We start from the raw sequence: 18,614 nt of genomic DNA on the forward strand, positions 1-18,614 counted from the left end.
CTAACACCAGTAAATCCTGCTCTTTCCTGAAATTCCTTTCTTAATCATTTGTATGAAACAAACCAGAAATAGCGAGGGACACTTCACTGGAACAAGAATCACAGACTCTCGAGTTTAGGGGATCTCTGCTCGCACGATTTTTATCCATCGCAGGTTCTTTTGAAACAACCCTAACAGACTGGAATCCATGCCACTCATTCCCAAAATTAACATCAACATCGACACAACTCTATTCCATCCTTTGTCTTTTCGGGAGCCAGACAGACAGCAGAAGGATTCTCCTCCCACAACTCCCCAGTTCTGTACCTCAAGTGACTTTTTTTTTTAAATCGCCCAATTTTTTTTATTCAAATCTTATCATTAGCGGCATTTCTCAACAGCGAAAATTCAGTATCTCTTTACTAGGCAACATTTCTCTTTTATTTTTGTTTAGTTATACAGCCCTGTCCGTCTCGTTCAAACCAGAATGATTTTAATATTATTATTATTATTATTATTATTATTATTATTATTATTATTATTATTATGAGGACCTCCCATGAAATATAGTGGTTATAAAACAGCTGAATCCATTTTTTTAAGTAAAGTATGGTGTCATGGCAAACACATTCAGGGGATAATATGAGGATACAGTCCTACCCACAACGAGCAAACATTAAGAGATTAAGACGTATTGGGGACATAACTTATTGGAAACACTAAGCAAGACGTAAGGGGAATGGGACTCACAACACAATACAGGAGAAAACAGAAGGGAGGAAATAGAAGTGAGCAGGTTATGAGAATGAAATATTTATAGGAGGACATCTGAGACTGAGGTCTTTCCTGTCATGATGACAGCAGTAGACGCACAAGTTCGGCAGAAGGTAAGTGACACTGTGGAGTGGCGTTGAGCGTCAAAGGAGTGGAAGATAAGATAACTGATAACGTAGATAAATATAAACTTGTGCGCGATTACGCTGACTAGACTGGCGGCTATCCATGTGCTTTAATCATCTCGCCGACATGTCTGGGGATTATGTTCAGTACACAACGTTAAGACTCTTGACGCTCATCAATGCGCCACATAATGGGAGGACAGGTAATAGTAGCAGACCTGTAAGTGAGAGAGACAAAAGTGCAAGTGGAAAAATAGGTGAATGACTGAAATCGAAAACACCATTCAAAGATTTTTTTTTTTACTCTAAATACGGAATGAAAGCAACAATGTAACCATACCATTGTCGGTGAAACGAGGCTCTATTTCACCTTAGATTTGAGCACGTTTTAATTTATTTGGTGTACTGAATTTAGGCTGTGTGTCTGTTCGGTTATTTTGTGTTTCCACTTGTAACTGAGAATAGATGAACCTGTTTAAATTGTGATGGTCGTGTGTGAATGACTGAATCTTAACAATGATTGATGCCTGCAAGTACTGAGGAGCACATATTGCCTAATATTGAAGGGAAGAACGAATATGAATAAAGAGTAATGAGGTTAGTAAACATTAAAGGAGAGAGAAAGACAGAGAGATAATAGAGAGAAGAGAGAGATAGAGAGGAGGTCAGTAAACAGAGAGACCTTACCTTACAGACCTTACAGTTCGTTCGGGTTGCCCCAGGTCCCTCAGTGTGAGGCACCTCTAATGTCTACAAGAGAGAGAGAGAGAGAGAGAGAGAGAGAGAGAGAGAGAGAGAGAGAGAGAGAGAGAGAGATTAAAGCACGGGCAATAAGGGAGATGCAGAGTAAACAAGGTTGAATTCATGAATGGATTTTCTAATGAACGTAGTTCACTTCTACTGGCAAAGAAAATTCATAGTTGCTGGACAAGTAAAAAGAAAAAAAGAGGGGGGGGGGGGGCGAAGAATGTCAAACTATTTCTATATTCTTACCAAACCAGTCAGATTACTCCCAAAAAACTCAAGTCTATAGATTGAATGTGGCCCAAATGTTGGCATCAATGGAAAGTGGATCAGTGAGCTCATGTGCAAGAGGAACATGATAACAGAAAAGAGGCCGAACTTGCAGAACTGCCAGCAAATCTTGGTAAAAAGTGAGAGTTGCCAATGTCATACTAACAAAGCTCCTGTGTTAGTTTATGAAGTTACTCTTGGGTTAGAGATTTTGGAATCAGATGCTTCCTGGATTTACTTGATGGATAACGGGTGCGCCTTTCAAGGAAATGAACCGTCTGAAATATGAAACTAGACAACACATTGATATCAATTCTGAACTCGAGTAACGAGAGATTTTCTTGTCACTTACTCCAATTTATCAACAGCGTACATACATATATTATTTTTCTGACATGTTCAAAAACACGTTTTTCAAAACGACGAAAAAGTGAAGTCAATATTCGTTTCTAAATAAAGTTTTCAGATGCCTCTCTTAACGTACAAAATTACTTGTTCCAGTGGATCTCGAAATATGGCCAAGGTTTCCCATCCTGTTCGAAGTTGCAAGCAGAAGAGAACGACTCGCTCCTGATTTCAAACCACAATAAATTTGGAGAGAGCAAGAGCCGACACAAGGCAGCACATGGGTCAGACCTTCATTCCATTTCCAGTCCCCCTACCCCCTTCATTTTATTTCCAGTCCCCCACCCATTTCCATACTTTGCATCTGAACCTTGAAACGAAACCTGGCTTGAATCTTATTTCACGAAAAAGGAAGGAAAGAGAACAGGAACCTTACTAAACAGGCTCTTTATTCAGACACACTCATCCATAAATTCAAAAATCAACGTTCGGACACGACAATTTACATTAAGAAGTTAGCCGAAGTGTCGCCACCCTCTCTGCCTCTTCAATAATTCATCGCTCAAATGAACACTAAGTCTCATGAATTATGAAGACGAGCGGAGCTACAGTCCCTTCACTTATCAGGATATGAGAAGCATCGAGTTCCTTGGTCTATTATGACTCTATCATGACCGATTGATTGATTTATGAATTGTAGGCTACCAAGCTCAGCACTCGGGGACTTCCATCCAGTCAGCACTCAAGAGGGAGTAGGAATGGTTGGACAGCGGGAACGAAGACAAGAAACGGGAATGGTGATCAAGTAAGAGACTTAAAAGTGGATGCAGCCTAAGGGCCGAATGAGCGCTGGCTGCTAAACACCCAAAGTCAGAGGCGGCCAAACAGTCGATCGTCTCATCCTATATTACACACACATATTACACAACCACACACACAACACACACACACACACATATATATATATATATATATATATATATATATATATATATATATATATATATATATATATATATATATATATATATATATATGTGTATGTGTGTGTGTGTGTGTGTGTGTGTGAGGCAATTATACTCATGTTTTATCGTACTATGGAGCTATTTGATTTTTTTCCCCAGTCTATTTGTAAAAATTTATATTCCTACGTAATAATATGTGATTAAGTAGTAAAGGTAGATCGTAAAAGTGTTTCAGTCTTTAGAGTAAATCTCAGGCTCCAAAGTCTGGCCACCCCTGCTAAGTAATGCTTGCAGTGCACACCAAGTGAGTGATGACGGTGATTGATCAGGATACGAGAAGCCTTAAGTGGTGGGTCTTATCCACGGTCCAGATTATGTGGTCTTATCAATGGTCAGTGAAGCCTCATTGAGTTTGGCCGTGCTTAACCCCCCCCCCCTCCCCCCCACCACCACCACCTGTCCCTGCGTTGACTGAGAGAGCACAACGCAAATCACTGCGCTTTTATGAAGACGATGAGAGCAACGACGAGGTTGCTGGCATCCAGCTTATAAAACTCAATTCGCGGTAATGGCGGAGATGAAACTGCCAAGGTTCCCAACATCTGCTCTACATTCTTCATCATCGTTACAGGTGCCAACATCTATCATCCAATCTCGGCTAGGCTTTTACTCGGCGTGTGTTTATAAACACACCACAAGGTTGTACAGTTGTGAGGGAATAAGTTGACGAGCGAATCACGATGGTTCTGAGACAGCTAAAACGATTCTTTGCTTCAGCGTACTTTCTATGTATTACCACAGATTGGTAATGTGAATTTCATGTCTTGCTGTATCATTTCATGAGTCTTATATGACTAAAAACTTTTCAGAAATCTGCGATTTCATCGACACAAAAATTGAATCATGTCAAATACAACGTACTCGACAGAATAAGGATAAAACACAGAAATAGATGAATGACATTCGGACTTGACCACCTGGGGGTCGTACAGTTCTAGCTAGAAATCTTCGGAGGCGCTGACTGCAGCCCTTCGTATTTTTAACTCTGGGTGAGGGAGTATTCACTCCTCGAGAGCGCAACATGGCACTTCCTCGGAACAAAGAGCCTCTTCGCTTTTCGCCATATAAAATGCCATAACCGAACAGGAAATACACCAAACTGCCAAAGTACATTAGGATTTTGCTTATATACACACAAACGAATAAACAGATTACATATAGATAGATAGATAGACAAATAGACAGACAGACTAACTGTGCGTGTGTACGTACGTATGTGCTAAATCTACACGTGTGAATGTAGGTAAAAATTTGAAGGGATGGGGAATCCACGTGTGGATATGTAGGCAACACTGCGCTGGTGGGGGTGGGGGGGGGGGGGGAAGAGATTACACGTGTGTGAATGAATATGCGCGGCAACACTTTGGGGGTGGGGGGAATCAGATGAGTGAATATGCAGGCAACACATTTCCGGGGAAGAGGGCAATACGCGTGTGAATGCTAATGAGCATCGTCCTTTTCATTCAACTCCCACAACACCAGCAACCTGAGTCATAGACACCTCTTTTCGAAAGGAAAATTTCTTTCACACTGAAATACACAAAATATCCATAAGCGCATGAAAACATCCACAGGTGTTTGGTGACATCTGGCAGGCAGGTGCTGCAGACCTCATTCTGTAGAGACTTGACGAAGTATCCGGACTCGAAGAGCAAAACGACATAAGATGTGATATATATGTAATGAATGCCGAAAAACTTCAGTTCATTTATTAATGACAGATGTTGACTTCGGTGGAACAACTGTTATCTTCTGCATTCCTCGTGACGTAGTCACCTGTTTTCTATAAACCTCCCGTTTTACTCTTCTTCACTGACCATCCAGTCTCTCTCTCTCTCTCTCTCTCTCTCTCTCTCTCTCTCTCTCTCTCTCTCTCTCTCTCTCTCTCTCTCTCTCTCTCTCTCTCTCTCTCTCTTTTCGGCACCCTGTCCTTACTTCCATTCTTGAAGCCACTGGATTAACAGTAAAGCTTATACCTCCTCCTTGTTACTGGGCAATGGAAGTTTTGAATCCATTGATCTCAATGACTCTTACGCTTCCATTACGTTTGAAACTCGCAATACTGCACTGTGAACAGTTTACTAGACAATTTTGTGCAATGAGTTCTGAGAGAAGATGCGCGCACTGACTGTGGTCACAGAATTGGTTCGATCAGGTAATTACGTCGTTCTCGCAATCACTCATTAGAATTCTTATTATCCTCAGCACATGCAGCTGAAGTATGACTAATATAATAATGTTGGTTACTAAAAGAGCTCAGTAAAACATGATTTGACTGGTAATAACAGCTTCAATAAAATGACGCCTGGATTTCTGCAAACTTCACATAGCGTAAAACAGTATATTAAAAATATAAACCTTCAACCTGAACACTATACTCTGTTTTTTTTCCATCTGTCCATCCGCCTGTGGTGTTTTTGTATGGTAACACTGCGTCCCGTGCTTTAAATGTACCGCTAATTTAAGTTTAGGTAAAATAAAAGGATATCTTGGGTGTACATTTGCAAATTGAAAAAGTGTTTTAATAATTTACTGTATGCCGGAATTAACCAACCGTTTAATATTCCGAAATAGGGTATTGTTATTATTGTTGAATGTAACTATCTAAAGCCCGGGACGCAGTGTTGCCATACGCAAACACCACAGGCGGATGGACAGATGGAAAAAAAAAACGAGTATAGTCAAATACCGTTGTCAAATTGTCTCCCGTTTTATGTTACGAACGTGACGCTCATTCCAGGATAAAAACAAATCGATGAAGTGTGATTGGCCGACTCTGGAGCAACTGTTAATGATGGATTTGGATCGGTGTCATAGGTGACCTGGCAGTATTTTAAGTGAATGGACATTTACCATTAAATATAATAATAATAAAAACATATACATTAGTTTGAACAGAGACATTTGAACTCTTGCTTTTGTATCACAAAATCCTTCACCATTCCAGAGTTCCCTGATTGTCTCTCTGTTTCTCTCCCTTCGCTTTCTTTCAACGAAGCTCCCAAAATCCTGCTCCTCGAGAAACAAAATGTATCCGGTCAAGAGTCTCTGCTAAGGAATGCGTCTGGTAATTTAGCGTAGTTCTTAATTCGTGTATTTATCACTCATCATGGAAGCATGAGCTGGGCCATCTTCCCTTTCAAGTATGGTGATATTTAAACATTGCGAAATACTGTCCTGTTATTTCTGTTTTGACTTTCACCACGACAACAGAAGCTTTACGTGACTATCTTTTTATAACATTGACTTTTTTTTTTTTTTAATCCGAATCAAAGCTCCCTCAATACTGTGGTTAATGAGCATCTTCTCACTATGTTTACGGCTTTCAGTCGCCCCTCTATGAAACTCCGGCCAAAATCGAATGGAATGGAATATAAAATTTCGGCCAAAGGCCCAGAGCCAGGACCTTTGAAGTCATTCAGCGCTGAAAGTTTCGGACACTGAGAGTACACAGGTTTTGCAGTTGTACAATGAAACAATCGTTAGGAGAAGCGGAAGTAAGATATAATGAAGAAAATATGAAAGGAGGTACAGTAAAAGGAATGAAAGGAGTTGCAGATAGGGGCTGAAAGGGCGCTGCAAAGACCCTTAAGTCATGCATACAGTGCAATGAGAGGCGCACTGACGACACTAACGCCCTTGGGGGTAGGCCACATCCTGGCTCTTTCATGATTTTGTTCCCAAGTGTTATTCCGTGTGTTCATCTTTTTTATTATTTTTTTTTATATTGATCTCAAACCAACCTCTGCAAAGTTCTGTTTTCCTTTTTTCTCTCTCTCTTCTTTACATCTAAGCTCTGTTCCCGCGGATTTTACCTGATGACTCCAACTTTTTTGCTTTTTTGGGGGGTTAAAATTCAAACTATTTTTGTTTCTTAATCATTTCCGACTGGACTCATTCACCAAAACTAAAATGAGAGAACTGTCATATGAAAAAGAGGAAATGTTACCAATGTACAACAAATCCATAAATCCATGATGTATGATACTGAGAGAGAGAGAGAGAGAGAGAGAGAGAGAGAGAGAGAGAGAGAGAGAGAGAGAGAGAGAGAGAGAGAGAGTTATGAACCAGTTACCATCGTAATAAATGCAGATATAAGTAATCCTATATTTTGCATACTGGTTTTGTTTTCAATGAACCAACGAGGAGATATTTAAACTCCACGTCGATTAATCTGGGTCAAAATCTTGGCCAAACCGCTAAATATAAATAATAATAATGTTATTACTATCATCATTACAAGTTGTACTTACCTCTGGTCTGTTGTGCAAATCCACATCTAAGGCAAACTGACAAACGGTCATACGTTTTTTCCGGATAACTGAAATGAAAGAAAATTGAACCAATGAAAACACAACAAATTAGTAGTACAATGTACTATTATGTACTCCCTATATGAAAATCACCGCTAAGTAATACCTCCACTGAGATCAACCTATGAAATTACTACAGCAGAAGAAACAGAGGCAAAGGAAGTATGGTATCACTCTCTATCGTTTGGCGAGAAAAGGATTCTTTACAGATCTTCTAACAATAATTTTCTCACTCAACAGAAACTTCATCAATTCATAACAACAACATTTCTAAAAATGCAACTAGAACGGAAGGCATTTTAAATGTTATGCTTTATGGTCTGAATATGACTTACAACAACAAATTTCCGTCACAAATACAAGTCTTCAGGCTGCGATGTCCACATTTTGCCTGGGGGCTAAGAAAGGATACGGATCAGACTATTTTAAAACGACAGAGACGGAGAGGAAGGCTTGTGACGAAATGCGAAATGCGAAAACTGAACTTCCGTTCAATTAGTTGTGTCGTTCCAAGAATCATCTACAAAATGTTAAATTCAGTCGGTTTGTCTCCTAATTCCTTTCCTAATCCAAACTTGCGAAGGGTCTGGAATAATGACTGCGATCATGAAATACAATTAAACCCCCTAAAGTTCATCTTACCTCAGTTGTTAGCATAATCCTCAAACACGCAAAATAAGTGGCAAGTTGACCATAAAACTAGAGTTTTTCAAAGTCTACCATAATTGCCTTCAGTGGCGGCTCGTCAGTAGGCAATGCGGAACTGCAGCACCCCTATAGATTTCATACAGATGAACTGAAACAATATGTGGAACTGCGGTGCTCAGCAGTTCTCATTTTGCAAGCAGGGTCATAATGTAGTAGCAAGCCGGCGAGTAAAGGTGACGGGAGCACTGCCCTCTCGAGCAGTGTCAGTCTAGCTGTTGGAGGGAGAAGGTGTGTTTTGAAATTCGTCAAAGCTTAATCAATGTGTACTATTAGTGATAATGATCAACTTAGTGACGATACTGATGATATGTAATGTAATGCAGAATAATCAACTTGGTGGCGAGGTGCGGTAAGTGGGAAAAAAATTATAACCACCTTAATGTCAATGAGTTAAATTCAAAACAGTACCTTTCGGTAGCAGTTCAGCTGCCTTCCTCTGCACAGAGAGAGAGAGAGAGAGAGAGAGAGAGAGAGAGAGAGAGAGAGAGAGAGAGAGAGAAAGTGTAAGTGTGTGTGTGTGTTTATGCAGTTAATATCAAGGAATTTGACAACAAAAAATTATGTAATAAACAACACCCTTATGTATGGTAGGCACGAGCCTCCACTGATTGCCTTCATTCCGCATTTTCTGAAAACATTACTACTGATGATCGGAAACGATCGGAACTTCGCCGTAGACACGATGCAACAGAATGAACAAAACTAGTGTTTTCCACTCTCATTTAAGAAGATGATAATAATATATCCTCCTTCTTCATTGGTCCTGACACAACCAAAAACTCCATTCCTACATTAGTCAACCTTTACCATTTCCCCCCAAAAAATTTATTCACATCCTATGGACATCAGAACAATAATAGACATATAACTTCCACCGACTACCTTTCCCTCACATTGACTAAAATTAAACAGCAAACAGAGCCCCGAAAATATAGAGAAGCTTTATTTTTGCAAGTTATATATAGGTGATTAACCTCCAGTGAAACAAGAATTCTGGGATATAACCAATTATTAACACACACACATACATGCATATATCTGTGTGTGTATGTGTTTGTGTGTTTGATTTTCATCACGAAAAGGTAAAAACTTGATGATTATTCGACCAAAGTTACAGCTACGAAGTTAAAGTGAAACAATTGAAATGATAAGTACTTTCGTCTTATTAACCCCCCCCCACCCACGCGCAAACACGCACACCGGCACACACACACAACCACACACTACAGGGCACACACACACGTACACACACATATATATATATATATATATATATATATATATATATTATATATATATATATATATATATATATATATATATATCAATTCATAGGTATATATGTATTTCCAATTCTGTGGGCAGAAACGGCAGATGGGAAACTACAGAGAAACTGCACTCCACAGCCCAAATATATCTTTTAAGGAAAATGAACCGAATATACCAAATAAACTGCGCTATATGAGAAAATATATATACTACCAATTCGGCAAATTGGGAAAATGCTATCCATCAGATTCACTGATAGTTTAGCCAATGGCCACATTTTATCCACTGGCCATACTTTGATTACAGGGTCCATTTTCTACTTGGTATTCTACATTCTAATTATTAGGTACATAGCCTATTCTGACCATTGAGTTTCTCATCAGGGACCAATGTCTAGCATAAAAACAGAAAAAATCGCTACTACGAACTTAACGTACTACTGATACACTCTACGCAATATGCAACAAGTCATAAATGCATCGAAGTTACTTCGGCGCAATCGAGTTTTCTGTACAGTGCACTATAATGCGGCATGAGCTGTGGCCCATGAAGCTTTCAGCCACGGCCCGGTGGTGGCCTGTCCTATAGCGTTGCTAGGAGCACGATCATGGCTAACTTTAAACCTTCACATAAAATAACAACTACTGACGCTAGAGGATTGCATTTTGATATCTTTGATGAGTGGAGGGTGGTTGATCAACATAATTTGCAGCCGTAGTTTTTAAGACCTGACGGCGGACAGAAAAAGCTGGCACAACAGTTTTCATTTACATTTAACTAAAAATGTCAAAACTAACATGCTCTTGCAACCATGCTAAAATTCTTCTATTTCTTATCCTACATCGGTGCTGTGCCATCTGCAACCATAGTTGCGATTTCACACTCCACTCACAACCCACCATCTGCTTTTCTCTGACTCCTCGCATCATTCCAGACACTGATTTGGAAAAGCCACCCAAACATGACACCAACTCGTCTCGCTTCCCTTTTCACACCAAACTATACTCGTCTCATGACAGCCGTCAAAAGAACGTTTTATTCCCCTTGAGCAACGTATCATTTATGCCTTGCATATATATATATATATATATATATATATATATATATATATATACATATATATATATATATATATATATATGTGTGTGTGTGTGTGTGTGTGTGTGTGTGTGTGTGTATTATATATATGACCTGCATGAATATAATGACCCACAGAAACACAGCAATTACATCAGTTGTGGTAACCACATACAATAAGCTCATCTTCATATACGGCAGAAAGTATTAAAATGATATGAGATGACTCAAATGTTCTTAGTAAAAAAAAAAAAAAAAAAAAAAAAAAAAAAAAAAAAAAAAACTTCTAAGTCAGCTATTCACCACAACAGTCTTCATGCCACATTCATATCTCAACTGGCGTATCATGGATGAACCACCTCTGCTCAACACTTCCACATGCACAAATAACTCGGCATCCAGAAGCTGTAGCCCCTTATATTACATAAGGCGCTATTCACCTTCCAATATGGCGGCCACTCTCATTCTTCCCGAATATTAAAATCTTTTCTTTCTTATGCTCCTTTCACACATTCTATCCAATCCTTCTCTGGTCTTCATACTTCGATCCCTTCTAACATGTCTGCCGTCTGGCCAGATTTTATACATCTTAGGGCCTGATAGAATGATCACAAGAAAAAGAGAGAGAGAGAGAAAAGCTGTATAAGCAGACTGCAGCAAGGGAAGCTATCATTATTATAATCAAGCAGCTTAATGAGACCGAGTCATATTATAGGACTCATGGGGCTTGACTGAAGGACTTCTCGCTTACGGGAACCACACTTTGAAGGGAGAGTGTAGGGGGGGGGGGGGGGGGGGGGGGGTAGACGCAATGCAATATTTCCTAAGTGGCATATGACTAACCTCCTACCACATAGTACATATGGCCTTTCACAAAACTATTCCCAATAACATTATGTTAACTCAGAAAAGCATGAAAAAGACTGGATCTACTGTATATGCATTATGTCACGACTTGTCTAGACCGATAGGCTGTCAAGAAAGCCTTAAAATAAGTTATTAGGAAACTATACGATTTTCTTTGTCAATTTTTTTTTTATAATAACCGACTTACAAGACTATGATTTTGTAACCATCTTTTTCTACTTTTCTACTGAAGTTTAGCCAGGTCTTTTCACTGCTACACTAATTCTACCCCTTTTCCTTATGTGCAAAAGCTTTCACTGACAAGTGTTCTTACAAGTAACAACAAAACAACAACAACACGAAATAAAGAAAACAAGAATATCAGCAAATACTTACACTGCATATGCCAACATCTCCATATAACGTTGTTGAGACGTATTTTGTCTTTCCATCTCAGTTTCAGACCTTTGAATCTATTCCACTTCGGAGAAGTTATTTTATGCCTAGAAAAAAAAATGGAAACACATTTCAGTTATATGCAGTTACAGTAAAGTAGACTTTAAAATTATGAAATCCATTTCATAAACATTCCTCATATCTCTTGAAAAGTACAATAAACGAGACAAATTTCTGTAATGAAAATTCCAATGCTTTTGGCCTACAATTGGAAAGCAAAGGGCTTCTAACAATGATGGCAAATGTGAAAACAAAATGCAAGAAAATGTTAGTGTAAAGGGGACAGTCCGTGAGAAGATTGGGAACCTCATTTGATCAAGGAAATACTAAGGCCAAAAAGAGACTAACTTCGTTAACTAAATTCGAGACTCGTACTACAGGTTAACAAAGTGAACAACCTGGTAAAATCCATGGTAATAAATTAACGAATAAAACGTGATTTTTAACTCTACACGTACCTAACAGGTAACTTCACACCAGGTACTGACATTTTTAAATAATAATAATAAAAAAAAGTATTTCAACGTACATTGCAAGGTCCTGAAAACACCATTAGCAACTAAGGCTGCCTTCCAACCTCCGCTGTTTGTAAGCGTCAAGTTCCGAAAACCGTTCAACCAATCAGCCAGCTTTATACAATTATCTTAATTAATTGTCACAAAATACACGGTATGAACCCCAAAACTGTATTACGTACACATCAAAATAATGCCAAGTCTTTCAACTTATACAAATAGCAGATAGGTGAAAATTATCCAAAATGTCTTCAGATTACCGTCTAAGAAATGTTTCCCACTAACGTCCCGTTTTCTGATGGCGTACTGATGAGACAACCCGATCGACTGCCATCTGCTCTATCACCGCCTGCCACACTAACAATGGAAAGCCAGAAAACCGTCATGTGTACCCTAACCTCTAGGACCTGAAAATGAAGAATCATAGACCTCTACGAGGACAAGATTGATCCCGCTCATGTTCCCAGACCACTGGAAAATTTTGCAATGCTAGAAAACACAATTTCTCGTCGCACTGAAATTTCCTTTGGTCATCACAGGTAGCTAACATGAAAACTAAACTGGGTCTCCATAAATTTCATTTAGACCAGCGGGAGATATCTTCTGAACCAATTAAACCAGTCCTCATGCCATCCGTAGGAGAGATTGGAACCATGAAGCTTTGAAGCAGCTACTGTAGTATGTATGTATGTATGTATAAATAATATATATATATATATATATATATATATATATATATACATACATACATATATATATATATATATATATATATATATATATATATATCTTACTCTTTGTAACAATTACTGTTGAAGCTCAACGTTTTTTCAGCCTCGAAGACGTATCACGAGATACGAAACGTCGCTTATTAATAAATGGATTAATATAACATATATATATATATATATATATATATATATATATATATATATATATATATATATAATATATAATTACAAATGTACCGTAGGGAGGACGAATCAGGAGAAATTAAAAAGAGAGAACAGAGAAAGTGGGCGATATGCGTATCGCAAACTAAAGGAAGGAAAAAAAAATGTTACCAAAGTGGACATTAGATAAGAGAAACATGTTTAGGGACATCAATATCAAGACAAAATTACGAGGACGAGAGAGAGAGAGAGAGAGAGAGAGAGAGAGAGAGAGAGAGAGAGAGAGAGAGAGAGAGAGAGAGAGAGAGAGAGAGAGAGAGAGAGAGAATTTTGATGTAGTCCCATGAGTAATCCCTTAATAGAAAAAGGTCTTTTTCGAACAAAAGCTGATCGAACACACAAGCGTATCCAGAAAACAAGGAAGTAAATGACTGTAGAATCACGAAACACAGCAAAAAAAAAAAATAAAAAATAATAAAAAAAAAAAAAAAATCGGTACTTCAATTCAATGCAAGCACAGCCACACACAGGTCCTTACTGCAGTGAATGAGATTAATTTTCAAACCACTTGCGAGAATAGGCCTATACTTGCTATTTCACTGACAAAGAAATCAAAGAAATTCAAACAAGGCTCAAGACCTCAACTGAGAAATGATACGGCATTTCGACACTAATCGATCATATTGTGTAAGGCAGCAATCTTGGCAGAAAAATCGACAGCAATCTTGGCAGAAAAATTAAGTTTAATCTCCCGGAAGAGATTTAGACAACCAACACCCTCCCCCCCTTATTCCCGAACTGTAAAGTTAAGTTTATCTTAGTTTTACCAGACCACTGAGCTGATTAAGAGCTCTCCTAGGGCTGGCCCGAAGGATTAGATATTTTTACCTGGCTAGAAACCAATTGGTTACCTAGCAACGGGACCTGCAGCTTACTGTGGGATCCGAACCACATTATATCGAGAAATGAATGTCTATCACCAGAAATAAATTCCTCTGGTTTCACGTTGGCTGAGCGGAGAATCGAACTTCGGACTACCGGATTGGTAGCCGAGCGCGAAATCCACTCGTAAAACTTGGAACTTTCCCGAACTGTAACCGCGTATGAAACCTTCCCTGAAAAAAAAAAGGCGGGAAACCTTATTTTAAAAACTAATCATAGAATCTTCTTAAAAAAATCTCGTGATGTTTCCCCACACCCACATTACGACAATGATCATTCTTTGAACTGAACTGAACTAACCTAACGTAGGGGCATGGCAAGAAAACCGGTGCTGGTGTAATACTAGGATACGTCCCGGGAATTTGCGACCCCCGCACCTCAATTACCTAACGGAGATTTATTTTTATTATTCTCAATCCCGCACTGCTTTTACTTTCTAACTATCAACTTGCAGAGTACCACATCATATCTGTGAGACACAACTACTCACTGTGTATCATAAAAAAAAATTATAACCGACATGAATATGGACAACTTCAGTTACCCATATAAAAAAAATTATAACCGACATGAATATGGACAACTTCAGTTACCTTAACTTGAAACCGAAGCCTCCTTTCTGAGCGAACAGAAGTAAAACGTAAGTTGAGGGGGGGGGAGGACGTGTTGTCAATAAAAATGACAAGAAAATTTTGTACAAAAATCAGAGCTAATTTAAATGCTTTAATAAATTGAGATGAAACTTGAAATAATATAAAACGAACCACATAAGAGTGGAAAATGTACTAATGAAGAGCATGCAAATACATCAGCCTACAAAACTGGCCTCGAAAATCTTACATGAATGTTGTTCTAGGAATATATAAACGATCCGAGATAGGCTATAGCCTAGCCAGGATCCATACAGAGCTCTCTGTATGGATCCTGAGCCTAGCTTACCCTAAGAGGGTCACCAAAATTCCGAAAATACAGGGGAACCCCTTTCACAACGATAAAGTACTCCTGTATTAAAAAAGAAAAGAAAAAATAAAAGGTCTCAAAATTCTTCTTGGTGCAGATCCTATTTATCCTAAGAGCTTCCTAAACCCGGCAGAAGGCTTACATTTGTCCGGCCGTGAATCAGGAAAATCAAACTGCGTCTGCTGATTCATCTTTCCTGAAATCTCGATGACTCGCAGCTCTCAGGCTCTGGGGGTCATCTTTATTTGGTTCTTGGAGCTGAAGCTGACAATTTGGTAAAAGACCCACACTTTTTCCGCTTATGGCTTTGCTTGCTTTTTCTTTCCCTGCACTCGGTTCTATATAATAGCTTTTGATCCAACTGCTTTGTCTGTTGATGGGGCAACAACTGCCCCGTTCCCTACCTATGTTCAGTGCTTCTCTTTCCTCATCTATTGCAGGGTGATCTATTGTAGCGTTTTCCGTACTCATGCATTCCTACTTCTTCCCTCCAAGTTATATTTCTTCATCTGTCAGCTCTTTGTAAATATATATCTTTTCTTCATTAAATTCAACTGTCGTTAGGTGTGTCTGCTTCTCTTTCGATGCTTTCTCCACACGTTGGTTTAATAGTACTGCCTCTGGAGAAAACTTACTTCAACCTTTCAAAACATTCGACCTTTTGGTGGGTACTTTGCCTTGAAGACCACATACGTTCAACAGAAGATTGGCCTTATATATATATATATATATATATATAGATATATATATATATACATATATCTACATATTATATATAGCAATATATATATATATATATATATATAGATATATATATTCATATATTTCTATATATTATAACACATATATATATATATATATATATATATATATATATATATATATCTAGTAATATATATATATATATATATATCATAGTCTATATATATATATATATAATGTATATATGTGTATATATAGATATTATATATATACTATATATGCAAGTATGTATAACTAACTGATTTACGAGGATAAGGAACGTGACGAATGTATAAAGGCAAATGCCACGAATTAAACTATGAATCAATAGAGTTGTTGCTAAGCCTTTCAGCTAGCAATGGACCATTGTAGTCGAAAGGGCTAGGAGCCACTCCGTTGTTTCACTTTTTCCTTAAGTGGCATTTGCCTTTACACGTGTGTGTGTGTGTGTGTGTGTGTGTGTGTGTGTTTGAACCCCATATCTAAAGAGTAACGTTAATCCTTATATCTTGAACCAGCCTGGCAGAAATATCACATCATGGCTTCCGTTTTTAACCGGATCGAATTCAAGACAATTTATCAGGTCAACCAACCAGGAACTCCCCTTTTCTATAGAAACTATTGTAAACACTGTTCCAGCGAGCTCAACGGTTCTTCCTCTGCCAACTAGTGTTTTAACGCCCATGCAACACTCCCTCTCATTTTACTATTGGCCAATCAATCATAAATATGATGTATCTCTTTGTTCTGTCACGTCATGCAGGACTTATCTGCCAGATTTCCACCTACTCATCTCCAAGCGCCCTAGGCTTCGAACAGATCAGGATATTGGAGAGTCTCTTACAATCCTCCAAGCTTACAATCACCCTCTGTATTGCAAAAAAAACTTAACCTGACAGTGACTGACAATCAGCCGAGCGCCATTCCAGGCAGCGGGATCAATACTGTTAATGAAAAACAGAGAGCATTTTGCAAGAGCAAATAATGTTAAATATCTGGCCCTCAGCAGGAAGACCGCGTGGACACCTCGTGGCCGGGGAGGAAATTCTCCAAGCACACCTCTGGCCGAGTATTGATGAATCTATAATAGCCCATAGGAGTCCAACAAAGTCTGGAGTCCTTGCCAGAGCCCACTGTTTTAAGCGCTGCACTGTACTGGATATAAGCAGATATAACTGACGAGAGACAAACGTGAGTGGAGGATCGATATCCAAGGCGGATAATAACACTGCGGTGAATGGCTGGGTTTGCTTCCCCAAGAATATCACTGACGAACGTGGAAATGAAGTTTTTCAATACTCATTCTCTCCCTTTTCCTGCAACAGCAGCAAAACTGATCTAGAAACACAAGTTTGGTCTGTTAGAAACTCTTCCACGAGGAAAAATTCACACGAAGGGAAGAGTTTTCCACGTTCGTGATAAATCAAGGTAATGATTCTCTTTCCATAGAAGTGAACTAATAAACTCCCGACTGACTTCTAGAGGAAATAATGAGAACAAATCATACAAAATGAGAGAAATGGCTTTCGTTGGGGCAAGTGATGGGACGGTTCACAAATTCCTATTTGTAGATATAATAATATGGAGTAGATTAGAATGGAAATCCTTTCACTTGGCGCTAATCGATTAAAACTGTTTGTTACCCGTTATCATCATTACTGCCTTATGTCAGAAAACCCAGTATTTCACAGAGATCTAAACATCAATGGTACATAGTTTTCATAGGTCTAATGATAAAACAAATCACTTTTCGGCGACAGATTAGTCATTGTTTCTATCTACTGGTTGCCATGAAGAGCGCCCTCTGATGAGATTACATTGCTGCCTAGCAGTAAAATGGAATTTGGACTTTGATCTCCATTATCACAAGAATGTGGAACCTAAGTAGGTAGGTGACCCGTACTTGATAAGGTGTGAAATGGAGTACAAAACCTGGTGTGGACGCTTGGAGTCTCCCCAACCTACAAATAAGATGCTGAACACGTGTATGAATGTTTGTCCCAAAGGGCAGATATCCAGGGATAAGACTAATAGCTCAGGTTCACGGTCCAAAACAACTGACAAAGGGTCGAAAAGGCATCACCAACTCCACGTCATGGCCCTAGTCATCGCCCTTCCAATTTTAAAATCATTTCCGCATTATGAGGCTCTTATCAAAGAAACCACCATCTCCTTTTCCTGAGCGAATATTCCTGTAATTTCTTCCAGTACAGTTGTTAGCATATCATGTCATAAAAGCAATTCATTTTACAACCATATTTTCAGCCAGATGAACAAAGAGAATAACCTTGAAGAAACATGACGTTCTTTAAATATGCGAATAAAAACTCTCTATTTCTTTGTTCAAATCTTGGTACAATGTTACAAATACATTTAAACCCCAAAAGTTTTCCAAGAGTACCAATGTCCTCATCGTCAGATGGAATGGATCTAGACTCAAATTCTAACGACATTCTCCTCGTAGGAGGGTAGTGTCCTCAGTAAACCTCACACGGTGCACTGCATGCATTACTTAAAGTAACTTGCACCGTCTCTTTGGCCCGTAGCTGCAACCCCATTCATTCCTTTTATCGTCCCTTCATTCCATTCACATTCTTTCTTCCATCTTGCTTTCCACCCTCCCCTAAGAATT

General features: G+C 38.7%; 1 protein-coding gene across 1 annotated transcript in view; it reads right to left on the bottom strand.

Annotated features, from left to right (window-relative positions):
- Positions 1-18,614, bottom strand: part of LOC135227033 (MLX-interacting protein-like) — a 233,092-nt gene that overhangs the window by 164,270 nt on the left and 50,208 nt on the right. Inside the window, exons 2-3 of the mRNA XM_064266822.1 lie at positions 11,872-11,978; positions 7,516-7,583 (exon numbers count right to left, since the gene is read on the bottom strand). Coding sequence (XP_064122892.1) covers positions 7,516-7,583; positions 11,872-11,978 — 175 coding nt within the window. The remainder of the gene's footprint in view (positions 1-7,515; positions 7,584-11,871; positions 11,979-18,614) is intronic.

This window comes from Macrobrachium nipponense, chromosome 15 (genome assembly GCF_015104395.2).
Source record: "Macrobrachium nipponense isolate FS-2020 chromosome 15, ASM1510439v2, whole genome shotgun sequence".
NCBI classification, from domain to species: Eukaryota; Metazoa; Arthropoda; class Malacostraca; order Decapoda; family Palaemonidae; genus Macrobrachium; species Macrobrachium nipponense.